This window comes from Gymnoscopelus braueri, assembly GCF_963280865.1.
Source record: "Gymnoscopelus braueri genome assembly, chromosome: 4".
In the NCBI taxonomy this organism is placed as follows: Eukaryota; Metazoa; Chordata; class Actinopteri; order Myctophiformes; family Myctophidae; genus Gymnoscopelus; species Gymnoscopelus braueri.
In genome coordinates, this window is record NC_137605.1 from 14413248 (window position 1) to 14426379 (window position 13132).

General features: G+C 42.0%; 2 protein-coding genes across 9 annotated transcripts in view; one reads left to right on the top strand and one right to left on the bottom strand.

The window, feature by feature from the left end:
- LOC308084155 (focal adhesion kinase 1-like) overlaps positions 1-13132 on the top strand; it is a 146803-nt gene that overhangs the window by 68174 nt on the left and 65497 nt on the right. For 7 of the 8 annotated variants that reach the window (XR_013933049.1, XM_080426684.1, XM_080426685.1 and 4 more), the window contains 4 exons: positions 4353-4450; positions 6741-6825; positions 7239-7339; positions 7680-7795. Coding sequence is in view for 7 of the 8 variants with exons in the window: in XM_080426684.1 (XP_080282810.1) it covers positions 4353-4450; positions 6741-6825; positions 7239-7339; positions 7680-7795 (400 nt within the window). In the remaining variant the exon portion in view is untranslated. The remainder of the gene's footprint in view (positions 1-4352; positions 4451-6740; positions 6826-7238; positions 7340-7679; positions 7796-13132) is intronic. The other variant, XM_080426680.1, reaches the window with a different exon arrangement.
- LOC308084180 (NADH dehydrogenase [ubiquinone] flavoprotein 3, mitochondrial-like) lies at positions 9964-10293 on the bottom strand (the record flags this gene model as incomplete). The annotated part of the gene is made up of 1 exon (XM_080426721.1): positions 9964-10293. The coding sequence occupies one exon, from the start codon at positions 10291-10293 to the stop codon at positions 9964-9966; it is 330 nt and encodes a 109-aa protein (XP_080282847.1).

Consider the following 13132-nt stretch of genomic DNA (forward strand, 5'->3'; position numbering starts at 1 on the left):
TAGCATATGAGCAGCATGCTAATTTTCACAGCATGAGCTGTGTCACGGAGATGTCTTCACCAGGGATGGATGTATTCGTGTGACGAATAGTGAAAATAGCCGATCTACAAGCTCACATTGACACATGGCGACACAGTAGCTTGTAGATGTGCTATTTTTTTTTAAAAAGCCATTTTTGTGGAATTGTTTTTTATTTTATTTGGGGGATTAATAACATGCCCAAAATAGGGACACCAGGTAGAAAGTGGTTAAGCATTGTTTTGTCTGTATACCTGACTGCTGGAGTTTAAAGCTTTCATGACATTCAGTTTTACCACACATTAAAAGTCTTTGTCATGGTCCTTCAAACGTGTATAAAAAGTTTTAACTGAAAATTCCACTCTAGTGATCCATGGCAGGTGTTTTTCTCTCACATTTCTAAAGCCTTTTCAACTGCAATGAAAAAAGAAATCTTTGCCTGCGGGTGTCGCTGTTGAGGGATTTTGCCTGTCAATCATCACCTCTGCTCCGCCCCCCCAAAGGAAAGGATAGGGGAGGGGAGGGGCGAGGAGGAGAGTGGGCGGGATTAATGGCCTATGACTTCAAAGTCCAAGGGCCAATCACAGATTACTTTCCAGCCTAATTATTCAGAAAACCCCAGACCACAGAATTTTTTTGGGGTGTAATTGAGGTCATAAAACCCCCCAAAAAACATAAAAAATAAAAAAAGTGAAAATGAATGTCATAGAACCTTTAAAGGTCATACTGACCTTACTGTTGCTACTGGAAGACAAGCTGAACAGACATCTAAGCTGTGATCTGTTACCAAATGAGAGTGTTCATGATCTGGCTGCTGAGCTGGTATAAATGGGATCCGACCATCGGTGAGGCGGAGCAGAGCAGAGTAGCCTCTGTGCTAGAGGACACTTTCACAATTAACCATAATAAAATATATATATATATATTTTGTTATAACAGATACTTTGGTCATGCTACAGTGGGCTACATCCTTGTCATATCACATCACATCATATACATTACAAATCTAAGTGTGTGTGTGTGTGTGTGTGTGTGTGTGTGTGTGCGCGCACGCTTGTGCGTGCGTGCGTGAGATCACATCACATGACACTATGCATCACTACACCATATCCACTGTCACGGTAAATATCTTCGTAGTCAGTGCCGTCATCACACTAAAGATCCCCTGCTAGGAGTTATAACTATGATCTATATCTACAGTAACATGGTTTTAATGTGACTAACTCTAACCCACTCTAACAGAATACTATGGACTAGACCAAGGTAACAGCTGGGACTCACCTTTCATTCTGATTTCATTGTGATGACACATTGGTTTCGTGGTCGTTGTGATTTCGTTATAGTTTTACGTTTGCTTGCTACTGTAAAAGTTAACTTCTTTTTTATTTCCTCCGTCCCCTTGTTAAGTAGTTGTTTTGACCCTCTCTCTCTCTCTCTCTCTCTTTCTCTCTCTCTGTTTCTCTCTCTATCTCTCTCTCTCTGTCTCTCTGTAATGTTAATGAACTGTGTGGTTCGTTGTCAGTTCAGAACAAATGATCAGTCAAAGATTTTGTTTAGTATTCTTTACAGTTAAAGAGAGAGACCATTATTTCTTACACCACAGGGTTTTAACATACAGTTTTAGAGGAAGAAATATACCGCTTTATTTATATACATATACGTTGTCATGTATCACCATACTGTACATCACACTCACAATATTTCGTGTAGAGGAACACTTCCCACAGGGGAAATTCAGTTTCAGCTGATGGCTGCTCAGATGGTCATGATGAGTGCTCAGGGGGGAGCAGTTAGGGGTTAAGTGTCTTGCTCAGGGGCACTTTGACACTTAGACTGGGGTCGAGAGGTGAACTGGTGACCTTTATACTTATCAGACGGCCTCTCAAACCACTTAAGCTACAGCTGCCATTGGAAGGGGGCTTAAATACAAGTATTGTAACTTTTTTAAACAAAAATCTGCTCTCCATAAGCCATGACTGTGTCCAGGAATTGGAAATGTTAATAAAATATATAACTTAACCACTTTAATAACCCTGGCATCCCACTTTTGGGCATTATAGGTAAACATTTTAAAAATAAATTAACTTTTTTTTATAGCAGCTCTGCAAGCTAGTTGATCTGCTATATTTCTAAATAATTTTGCTCATTTTGGTGGTTAAGTGGTTAAAGAACACCGATGTCTAAACAGGTTCTAAATAGAGCTGGTGGGCTGCTTCAGTAAATTCCACTACCATTTGATCTAGAACAGTCAGAATGTGAAAACATTAAGCCCTACTGTATAATTCATTACACAGCCCTCGCCGTTAAAACAGAAATAATAGATTTTTCAAAATCACTTTTTCGAATGAGCGAATATTCATTGAGCGATACCATCATACAAAAAAAGTGTAAATTAGCCCGTAAGAAAGAGGGTTGTGTCTCTGTTCTTCAGCATAAATCATGTCTTTGTGCAGTAGATGCCCTGTTTGAAGGGCATATCACACGCAGGTGTACTTTGAGACAGAGCTGATGGGTAGCATGTCATTAGTTAAGTCTTACAGCCCATGATGTTACCCATAATTCATGTAGTCCCAGTTATCAACCTCCTCACTGCTAAAGGCAAATAGCTGCTACCCATTCACATTGTCTCAGAAAGCTATTCATGTACCTTCAAGTGTACTGAATGAATATGAGCACACCTTACCCTGTTCCAAGGTTTGTGAAGCATAGTGAAGTCTATGTTTACGGTATGGACAAACCCAGGTCAGCTACCTTTGAGCTAGTAAGCAAAGCGTAGCATAACATTATTGTTATAACAAATGGTTATAACATAACCATTTAACTCTTTAACTGCCAGAGTAAAATTGTAATAATGTCACCCCAGTGCCAGCGAAAACTAGTGTTTTTACCTACCTTTTGAAAAATCATGGAATATTTTCTGTGAGTGCTATCCGCGCGGTGATCCCCTCATTACACACACAGGGGTCTCGTAGAATGTGGGATTTTTTTTTTATCCGACAGCGGTAATCCGTTCCATAGTTGTGGCAAGTTGAAAATAGCATGTTTTGCCAAAAATACATACAGTAGAAAAAAAAAAGTACACAGGAGTCGAGATAAAGCATTTTAAAGTAATAAGTTATCTCGCGTTATCTCTGGTTCTGTGTTAAAAAAAAAAAAAAAAAAAAAGGCATAGCAGAATTTGACGAATTAATTCGTCCATGGTAGTTAATGAGTTAAGAATGATGTTAGGCTAGTTGATAAATTGGGTTATGCTACCCAATTTATCAAATGGCCTAACATCATTCTTAAATGGTATTTGTCAATGTTTCAAAAAGGAAAATCCAAGGAATTGGTAATATGTTAATAATGTAAGAAAATACATTCTGAAGAGGTAATTTATTGTCTTCTTGGACAGAATGACTGTAACAATAACTTAGATGATTGTAAATGAGGTACTATAAACTATTCAGAAATAATTCAAGTTTCCTCAATAAAACAAGAAACTGGATTTCTGAATTTGTTCTGAACCAAAGAGGCACAATGATACTAGTCCTGCACAACCCTGGACCCATGTCAGTCCACAGGCTGTTATCCCCACAACATCATCAGATGAGTTAACCACTTGAACCCTAGCATCCCTATTCTGGGGGGAACCTTTGCCGAAAATAGCCAATCGACAAACTCCGAGGTTGTAGATTGGCCTTTTTCGGCTAAAGGACTTGGTGTAGAGGGAACATGAGTGGACCAAGTACAGAGCCGACCCCATCCATGGGTATAGAGGGTTTAAGTGGTTAAGATGCACTCCAATCCCAACTTTGTCCATACTGTTTGGATTTTTACTTTTGTATTCCCCCACATCCACATTCATTGCTCTGGACCATTGTGTTTCCATGTTTCCATGGCATGAACCCGGCTGTGTTTTGCAGAGGCTGTTGTCATTGCATGCTGCTGACATTAAACACTGCCAGTTTTAACCAAGCTAGTCAGAGTGCTCTATAACAAGCATAACTCCATCTGTATAACAAGCGTAACTCCATCTGTGTGTGGTTGATTCATCAATGTGTTTTACATGTTATAATGGCTCCACACAGGGCCTTACGGAGGAGTTATGGTAACTGTCACTTTTAGAGGAGTGTGTCAGCTACACAAAGTGTCAGATTATATGAAATATGAAGTGAAACATGCCTGCACAATTATCAACACTCTGACAAGCTTGGTAAATACAGGCCATGATTACTATGACTAACAGACGATGGATGTGTTTGACCTAAAGGCCAACTCTTTGTTTTTTGTTTGACTACGTGTGTGTGTGTGTGTGTGTGTGTGTGTGTGTGTTTGTGTGTGTGTGTGTTCAGCACGGGACTATGAGATCCAGAGAGATCGCATTGAGTTGGGTCGCTGCATCGGAGAAGGCCAATTTGGAGATGTCCACCAGGGAGTCTACATTAGCCCGGTATGCTCTCACACACACACACAGAAAGAGAGGTGACATTGTGATTTTACTAACTGCATGGCTGATGCTATCTATCTCACGTGAACTATTGTTGGACGCTCTGTTGGCGCAGGGCGAAAGTTCCTGTGTAAAGTTCCATGTCCAAAGATAACGTTTTTCTCTCTGGGTTTTGTCCTCCGTAAATATATTTCCCACCAGTAGTTTCATTTTGATACTCGTACTAAAAAGCCTGTTTTAATGTTTTCTTTCATTTTCTAACTCTCCTTAATGGGCCTGCTGGGGCTCAGTAGGTATTGTATATATTAATGTATGTTGTAATAATTAATGTATTCATTGTTTTCCAGTGCCCCCCCCCCTCCCCCCAAAGGTCTTGCCCCTGGAATTGGGAGTTGGCATTTTGGCAATGGCTTAGGAGCATTTTCTTTTGTGCGATTAATTTGCCCGAAAACTAGAGATGCACGATATAATCGGTAACCTATCGGTATCGGCCGATATTGGCCCATATCGGCCATATCTGTACTGAACCGATGTCAAAATAAACCCGATTAAATTCACCGATATTGTATAATAAAATGACCGAGAGGCGAGAGCAGTCTGTCTGCCTGTCTCTGTCTCTTTAAGAGAGCCAGCTGTAGCTCCGCCTCCTCCCCCCTCCACACGCTCTACATGCATGTCTCTCACTAGTACGCAGCGGAGCAGACTAGGCTGCACAAGTGACAAGTGAAACTAACAGCAAACAAACTCTTCACGTCCATAGTTCATACCCAGAACAGTCAGAGGGTTTCTTGTACATCTTAAATTAGATTAGAGTAGGGATACTGCGGAGGATATATTTTCAACACGAATGTGTACATTGCCTCGTTATTTAACATCGACGTAACAAACACTCGTTACTCGACTCGACTGCAACCAGCGGCTACTTTTGAACAAGCAAGCTGCTTGTGTATTTAACCACAGAGAATGAGCACAAATTAACTCTCAGCTGGTAATGTTTCTGTCTACAATCTGTAGTGTAGTGTACGAAGCAAGCTGTCCCTGTCCTAAACTCACTCTCTTTCTCTTCTCTCTCTCTCTCTCTCTCTCTCTCTCTCTCTCTCTCTCTCTCTCTCTCTCTCTCTCTCTCTCTCTCTCTCACACACACACATACACACACACACACACACACACACACACACACACACACACACACAGACAATATGAATAACACTAATAACAAACTAGATTCAATGATCTTAGTTCCATAGGCCACATAACATATGGTTTTGTGTTATACAAAGATTCAAATAATTCTGTGATGGCTTGTAGCATACAAAAATGATGTCATAGTTAAGTTTGTTACTTAGAAGAATATATATAATTATAATTAATGTATTTATTCCATAAATATTTTTCATCACAGTAGGGTTAGTGGAGAGGGGGGTTTACCATCAACTTTCACCAGTAAAACAAATTAAAATAAAAAAATTCAGCAATGAGCTCAATATAAATATGATATATAATATATCGGTATCGGATCGGTATCGGCAGATATGACCCAGCAAATAATCGGTATCGGTATCGGTATCCAAAAAACAATATCGTGCATCTCTACCGAAAACATATGTTTTTGCGAAGTGTTGTTTGTGTCATGAGTACATCCACAGAGAACGTTAATATTACGGCTGTAATTCACTTAATTTGTTGTTCTTAATGAGGTTTATTTGTCAAAAAAACATTTAGATGCTTATTCTAATGTTGTACTTGTAGTAAGTGTAGCAGAGTAGCCCTGTCTGAAGACCAGAAGCCTAATATCACCGTTGGAAGAGTGGTAGATATTTAGAGACCCGGGTTTGAGTCCAGCTGGGTCCATACAGCAGTGGTTCTCCACCTGTGGGTCGGGACCCTCAGTGGTGTCCCCACATGATTTTAAGGGGGTCCCCAAATGACAGTAAAGTGACAATTTAAGGACTGTTAACCTTTTTTAATACGTAAGAAAAAAGACAAAATGAAATAAAAAGAATAGCATTACTGCATCAAAAGTAATCAACAAGCTATACTATAAAAACTGGTCAAACATTGGTCAAATAATATAAGGAGACCAAAAATTTGAAAATAGCCGATCTACAAGCTTACAACGCCTCGCATTGCGAGGCGTTGTGAGCTTGTAGATCGGCTATTTTCACAACATTTATCTGTGGAATCAGGGTGGGGGGTCCCCAGTTCAAATATGATTTCTTTTGGGGGGTCGCGGCCTGACAAGGTTGAGAACCACTGCCATACAGTAGTTGAGGTGTGACTGTTGTTTGTTCAGGAGAATCCAGCTCTGTCTGTGGCCGTCAAGACCTGCAAGAACTCTACCTCAGACAGCGTCCGCGAGAAGTTCCTCCAGGAAGCCTGTAAGTGTGTTCTGGCTCACTTCTACAAATTCGATGTTTTACCGATTTCTTATCATTGGCACCAAAACATTATATCGATCGCTAGCAACGAACACACAAAAAGGAAATATCTGCTTAGAGTTTTAATTGGCACCAAAATGCACAATAAAACTTTTATTGGACTTGAAGTTTACCGCGACATAACGACTTCCACGTTGACTTGCACAATAAGCAAATAATGCAATCTGAGGGTGGCTCACCTTGTAAGAGCACATACCTATAATACACAAGCCTTGCTTTATAAATGTGACTATGATGCATTATAGACCCAACCTTTAAATAAAGTGTTACCACATGATCTTCTTATGAATTCGACATCAAACTTAAACTGTGTGTGTGTGTGTGTGTGTGTGTGCGCGCGTGTGTGCATTCAGTGACCATGCGTCAGTTCGACCACCCCCACATTGTGAAGCTGATGGGCGTCATCACAGAGAACCCTGTGTGGATCATCATGGAGCTGTGCACTCTGGGAGAGGTAGTTTTTACCCTGTCTGTCTGTCTGTACGCTTATTTTCAGTATTCATTACCTTGATTGATCTGTGTGATTAAAGGGGGTCTGTGTGATATGTTTTTAAAGCTTTATTCCAATAATCATTTAGCAATAATCAGATTTCTACTTCAGAGTTTGTTGTCTCTCCTGTCTCAGAGTGTGATGTCTCTCCTGTCTCAGAGTGTGATGTCTTTCCTGTCTCAGATTGTGATGTCTCTCCTGTCTCAGATTGTGATGTCTTTCAAGTCTCAGAGTGTCATGTCTCTCCTGTCTCAGAGTGTGATGTCTCTCCTGTCTCAGAGTGTGATGTCTCTCCTGTCCACAGCTGCGTTCGTTCCTGCAGGTGAGGAAATACAGCCTGGAACTGTCGTCTCTCATCCTGTACTCCTACCAGCTGAGCACAGCGCTGGCCTACCTGGAGAGCAAACGATTCGTACACAGGTAACAGCACGCTGCTCCAACATGGAAACAATGGCTTCCTGAAAAAGATTGTTCCTTAGATTTGTTGTCCTCATGTCCTTACTAATGCCCACTTAAAACTGAAATGACCAGCTGAAATGAAAAATGGGGTTTATTTGCACTTTTAGAGCATATCCGTGGTGTTTCTTTGGTAAGGGTAATCTTGATAAAAGATATGTTTGTCTTCCATATGTATCTTCTGCCATGCTTTCTTCAGAATAATTGTAAAAAGGTTAACTGCAATTGTCCATGGGTGAGCAGTCGGGTTTGGCTTTTGAGTGAGGGTTTTTGTATTTACAATTACAATTTAGGCATTTAGCAGACACTCTTTATCCAGAGCGTTTTAGGATAAACACATCAAATGCATAGAGACAGTGTAGTAGTGCCTCAGTAATCTAGGATCATAGGTAAACCAAGAACCTAGCATCAGTCTAAAACTCTGTAAATGGTATAATATCAAAAAATAAATAATTTGTATATTGAAACTATACAAACTATAGGATGCCAGGTCAACAAAATGAACCTGGCATCTGTCTAAATAACACGCTACCTAAATTACATTTTAATCTTTGCATAAGACTGCATGGTCGTCACGGCTAGGTCAAGTGCTACAGGCTAAGGTGGAGTCTGAAGAGATGAGTCTTCAGATTACGGCAGAAAATTGGCAGTGAATCTGCAGTTCTAACTGCAATAGCCAGAAGGGAGAAGAGTCTGGGATGTGTGGAGCGTTGTCCCGGATGTTTTAGGGAAGGTTCAGACAGCTTCCCTGTGTTAGCTGATCTGACTGAGTGAGCGGGAGGTGTTGTAGGGTTGGATCAGGCTTTGAGGATATGGGGGAGTCATACCTTTGGTTACTTTGTAGGCCAACATCTGTGCTTTTTTGTACTCTGTGCGGGCAGTAGCTGGGAGACAATGGAGGGAACGGAGAAGGGGGGAGATGTGAAAATTTGGGTGTGGGTTCCTTCAGGTAACTCGAATTCTGTGTTTAAGAGCCCCTACATACTATTTGAGAACAGAGCTCCCCCTGTACCCTCTGTTACACTGAAAATGCTGATGTCGTTATCCGTGATCTTGCTTCGAGGTCGGTTATTTTCCATTGCATCTGGCGCGTCTGCTCCACCAACACCATCCGGGTATCAGCCGTGTCTGTTTTCCACTCCTCCAAATCACCTTCTGTGTCTGTAACTCCTTGTTGTCCTTTTGAAGCCAATGGTCTATTTATTGTCAGAGATTAGAGATTTCCTACATCTCCTTTTTCAGCTGATCTTTAAATGATGTTAGTTCGTGTCACAGCTCTTGTTTGAACGTTTTTATTTCTTGCTGATAGTGGCAAGCCCAATTCGCAGACTCTGTGTGGTCTTGTGGGTCCATGTTCTCTTCGTGTTCACTGACCTCGTGTTCAGTGGTTACTTCCATTTCAGTTTGTTCAAGTTGCATATTAGTGCTTTTACGGCATTGTTCGCTTCTCCCACTCATATCTTATGTTGTCCTTTTTAGAGTTTTAAGTATTTTGTGGGTTTATTTTGACTGACTCTCGAGAGTTGTGTACTTTAACTCTCTCAGTGCCAATGAAATAAAAAAATATGTTCATACTGTGCCAGCAATTCTTTTTTTTTTTCAAAATAAAAAAAAAGTGCTTAGGAAGCGAGATACAGCCTTTTTCAGTTATAAGTTAAACAAGGAGTGGATGGAGCTGCAAATCTTCAGATAATGATATCTTGGGTTCTGAACATTTTTTTTCCAAAAAAATAAAATAATAATAATAATATTTTGTTTTTGTTTTAAACTCGGGATTTTTCGTTCTTGGCACTGAGGGCATTCACAAAAAACTCGGGATATCTCGTTGTGTGGCACTGAGAGAGTTAATAACGGGTGCGTTCGGAAATTACGCACCGGAGCACACTCGCCTATTAGTTTGTATTGGCCAGTGCGCTCAGTGCTGTATTTTCGAACGCACCCAACATAACGCTCTCCTAATGACATCAGAATAACTGGAAAATCTGAGGGTGGTGGGGACGGGGGCAATCGTACAAGAGTAGGGGACAGCATTATCACCGTTCATTCTAATAATAAAACAAAAGGGTATCTGTCAGGGAGAGATGGAACATACTCAGCCACGATTCCCCCGCGAGCCATCCCTTCTTTTTCTTCTAATGTAGGGGTGAGGGTCGTCCGGTGGAGGGCTGTGGCAGCCGGTGCTTGGCTATCTCTACCTCCAGGTCTATAAAGGTGAAGGGGGTGTAGCTGTGATGTTGGAGGTTCTTGTATGTGCTGTTGTCGAACGGTTCCTCAGGCTCCTCCTCCCCGGCCTCATCTTTCTCGCTTGCTGGCCTCTTAGCCGTCTGAGGCGACGTAGTGGGCTCGCCTGCTTGTGTGCAGAATGCCACAGCGGAGGGCCTCCTCCTCAAGATGCCCCAGCTCTCCCGCTGGAGGCACTTGAGAGAACCAAGTCGCCCTAACCGAAGTAAGGAGGTCACCATTATTGCCGTGAATCAATGTTGCCGAACTACAAAGTTTCAGCGGATGCTGCTAGAAACACGGAGGACACATTTTATACTACTGTATGTGCAAAAGTGTTCTGTAACAAATGCCCCACAGCGTTGGGCAATTCATGCTCGTGATGACAAAGACGGCATGATGTCATTGCGTGATGACATCATGTAGAATACACCAGTGGTTCTCAACATGTGGGTCCACATGATTTTTTTGGGGGGGGGTCCCCAGATCAATTTAAGGAATTTTAAGACCTTTTTAATACCAGACAAAATTAAATAAAAAGAATAGCATTACTGCATCAAAAGTAATCGACAAGCTATACTATAAAAACTGGTCAAACATAATATAAGAGACAAAAATTGTGACAATAGCCGATCTACAAGCTCACAACGCCTCGCATTGCGAGGCATTGTGAGCTTGTAGATCGGCTATTTTCACAACATTTATCTGTGGAATCAGGCTGGGGGGTCCCCAGTTCAAATATGATTTATTTTGGGGGGTCGCGGCCTGAAAAGGTTGAGAACCACTGATGTAGAATACACAATGAGGTGAAACTGAACGAAACAAAAGCTATAATTTAGTTAGTTTAGTTTGTCAGCCATCTCCATATTGAGATACAGACATACACAGAGATTGGCAGAGATTCACAGACATAGATATACAAGCAGTGGTGGAAAGTAACTAAGTACATTTTGCTTAAAGTACAATTTTGAGGTATTTGTAATTTACCGGAGAATTTCCAATTGTCAATACTTTTACTTCTACTCCACTACATCGCAGAGGCAAATATTGTACTTTTACTCAACTACAATTATTTGAAAACTTTAGTTAGTAGTTACTTTGTAGATTTTGATTATTATTACAAAACATACATTAACCACTTCAGCCTTAAATACATTTCGGCCATTTAAAAATAGCCGATCTACAAGCTCCGCATTGTGAGCTTATAGATCTGCTATTTTCAAAAGATTTGTATACATTTGAAAACTTGTGAAATGGGACATTCTGCATAATGAGTACTTTTACTTTTAACTTTTTGATACCAATACTTTTGTACTTTTACTCAAGTATATTTTGAATTCCAGACTTTTACTTGTAACAGAGTACTTCTTCATTGCAGTAGTTACTTAAGTACAAAATGTGAGTACTTTTTCCACCACTGTATACAAGCAAGTACTTGGTGGCCAATCTATGACATCAGTACTGTGACATCAGCACTGTGTGTGTCCATATATCGGTACCCAGTTTTGCCCAGGTTGTTGTGTCATAGTTCAAGGCCAGTTTGTGACTACCGTAAGTCAGCTATGATGTCAGCGCTGTGATGTCAGGTATCCATTGTACGGCACGTGTTGTCCGGCATTGCACTGGCAAAATAGTATTTAGAGGCCTATGACAACAGTACTATGACATCAGTACTATGACGTCCTGTGCCTGGCTTACTGTGACGTCGGGCATGTCCATATTTGGGCATAATCCTGGCACACACACACACACACACTCAAACTTTACATAGATGTTTTCATCATGGTCTCGCTGGAGTGGGACAGACTCCCTCTGGGACCGGGGATGTGGCCCCAATCTACACTGTAAAATCCTCAGTGTTTATTTCTCTGAGAGTGTACAAACAGAACCAAATTGACATGTACAGTTACAGTACGTTTTAACAGCGGGCGACTCTCGGGCGATCCCGGGCGACATCGTCCAAAAGATAAAGAAAATCCATCTTTCATCGCCCCCCCGCCCACTTCGCCCTATCGCCAGTAGTCGCCGGCTCTCATAGACATATAATGCACTTCCGGAAAATACTATCCTGATCGCCCGCTGATCGCCCGCTGTTAAAACGCACCGTAAGGGTCCATTTGGACCAGAGCATGTGAGCGGAGCGGAGCGAGGAGTGGAGCGACGCGATTTTGACGTGAGCGCGGAGCTGGTTTATAAAAAGGTTGGAGCGCTACTCAGAGCGAGGACCGCCTGCCGCTCCAAGCCGCCCCGGCGGGGGCCGCGCACCGGATGTTTGAGCATGCCCGGTCGCACGGACTCAGAGACACACAGACATCCAGCAGTGCACAGCGCACCGAGATTTCATTAGAATTTCTACTTTCTTTTTCTTTTCTTTTTATTACTGTTGAGCGACCCGGTTTGAGCGGAGCATGGAGCGAGAGTTGCGCAAATCAACGCTCCCCGACGGAGCGACGGGGAGCGGAGCGCGGGGGGAGTCAACGTGAGCGAATAGCGAGCGTGAAACCAGCCCCCTGGAGCGCCGTGCGGCATTTCCACCCGCTCCGCTCACGTTCTCTGATTTGGACCCATAGTGGTCCCTGTGAGTAACAGTGCTGTTAGAGATGGAGGGAAAGCTGGTTAGAAACGACTCGGTCAAGAGTTTTGGAAAGAAAGGAAAGGAGTGAGTGTCTGTTGTTTTTGATGTGTGACCCCGGGGTCAAGGATTGGTATCTTGAGGAGCGCAATAAGTGTGGCTGACTTGAAGGCAGATGGATGCAGCCTGGGGTGTTGATGATAGTGGTAATGAATGGCATGTAGATCGGGTCAATGGTCTGGATGGAGTAAGGGATGGGGTATTAGACTCTAGAGCAGGGGTGGGCAACTTTGATGATGGAGAGGGCCACTATATTTCCACACTCACTCCAGAGGGCCACATTGCATATACTGTCGGAGTATAGACACCTCTTATCTCCGTATTTTAACTTTTTTCATAAATTGATGCCGTACTTCGCCATTCTTTGTCACACAAAAGTATCAAAAATAGCCGGGATCTAAAAACGCGTCGGTGCGACGCGTTTTTAGCTTGTAGATCCTGGCTATTTT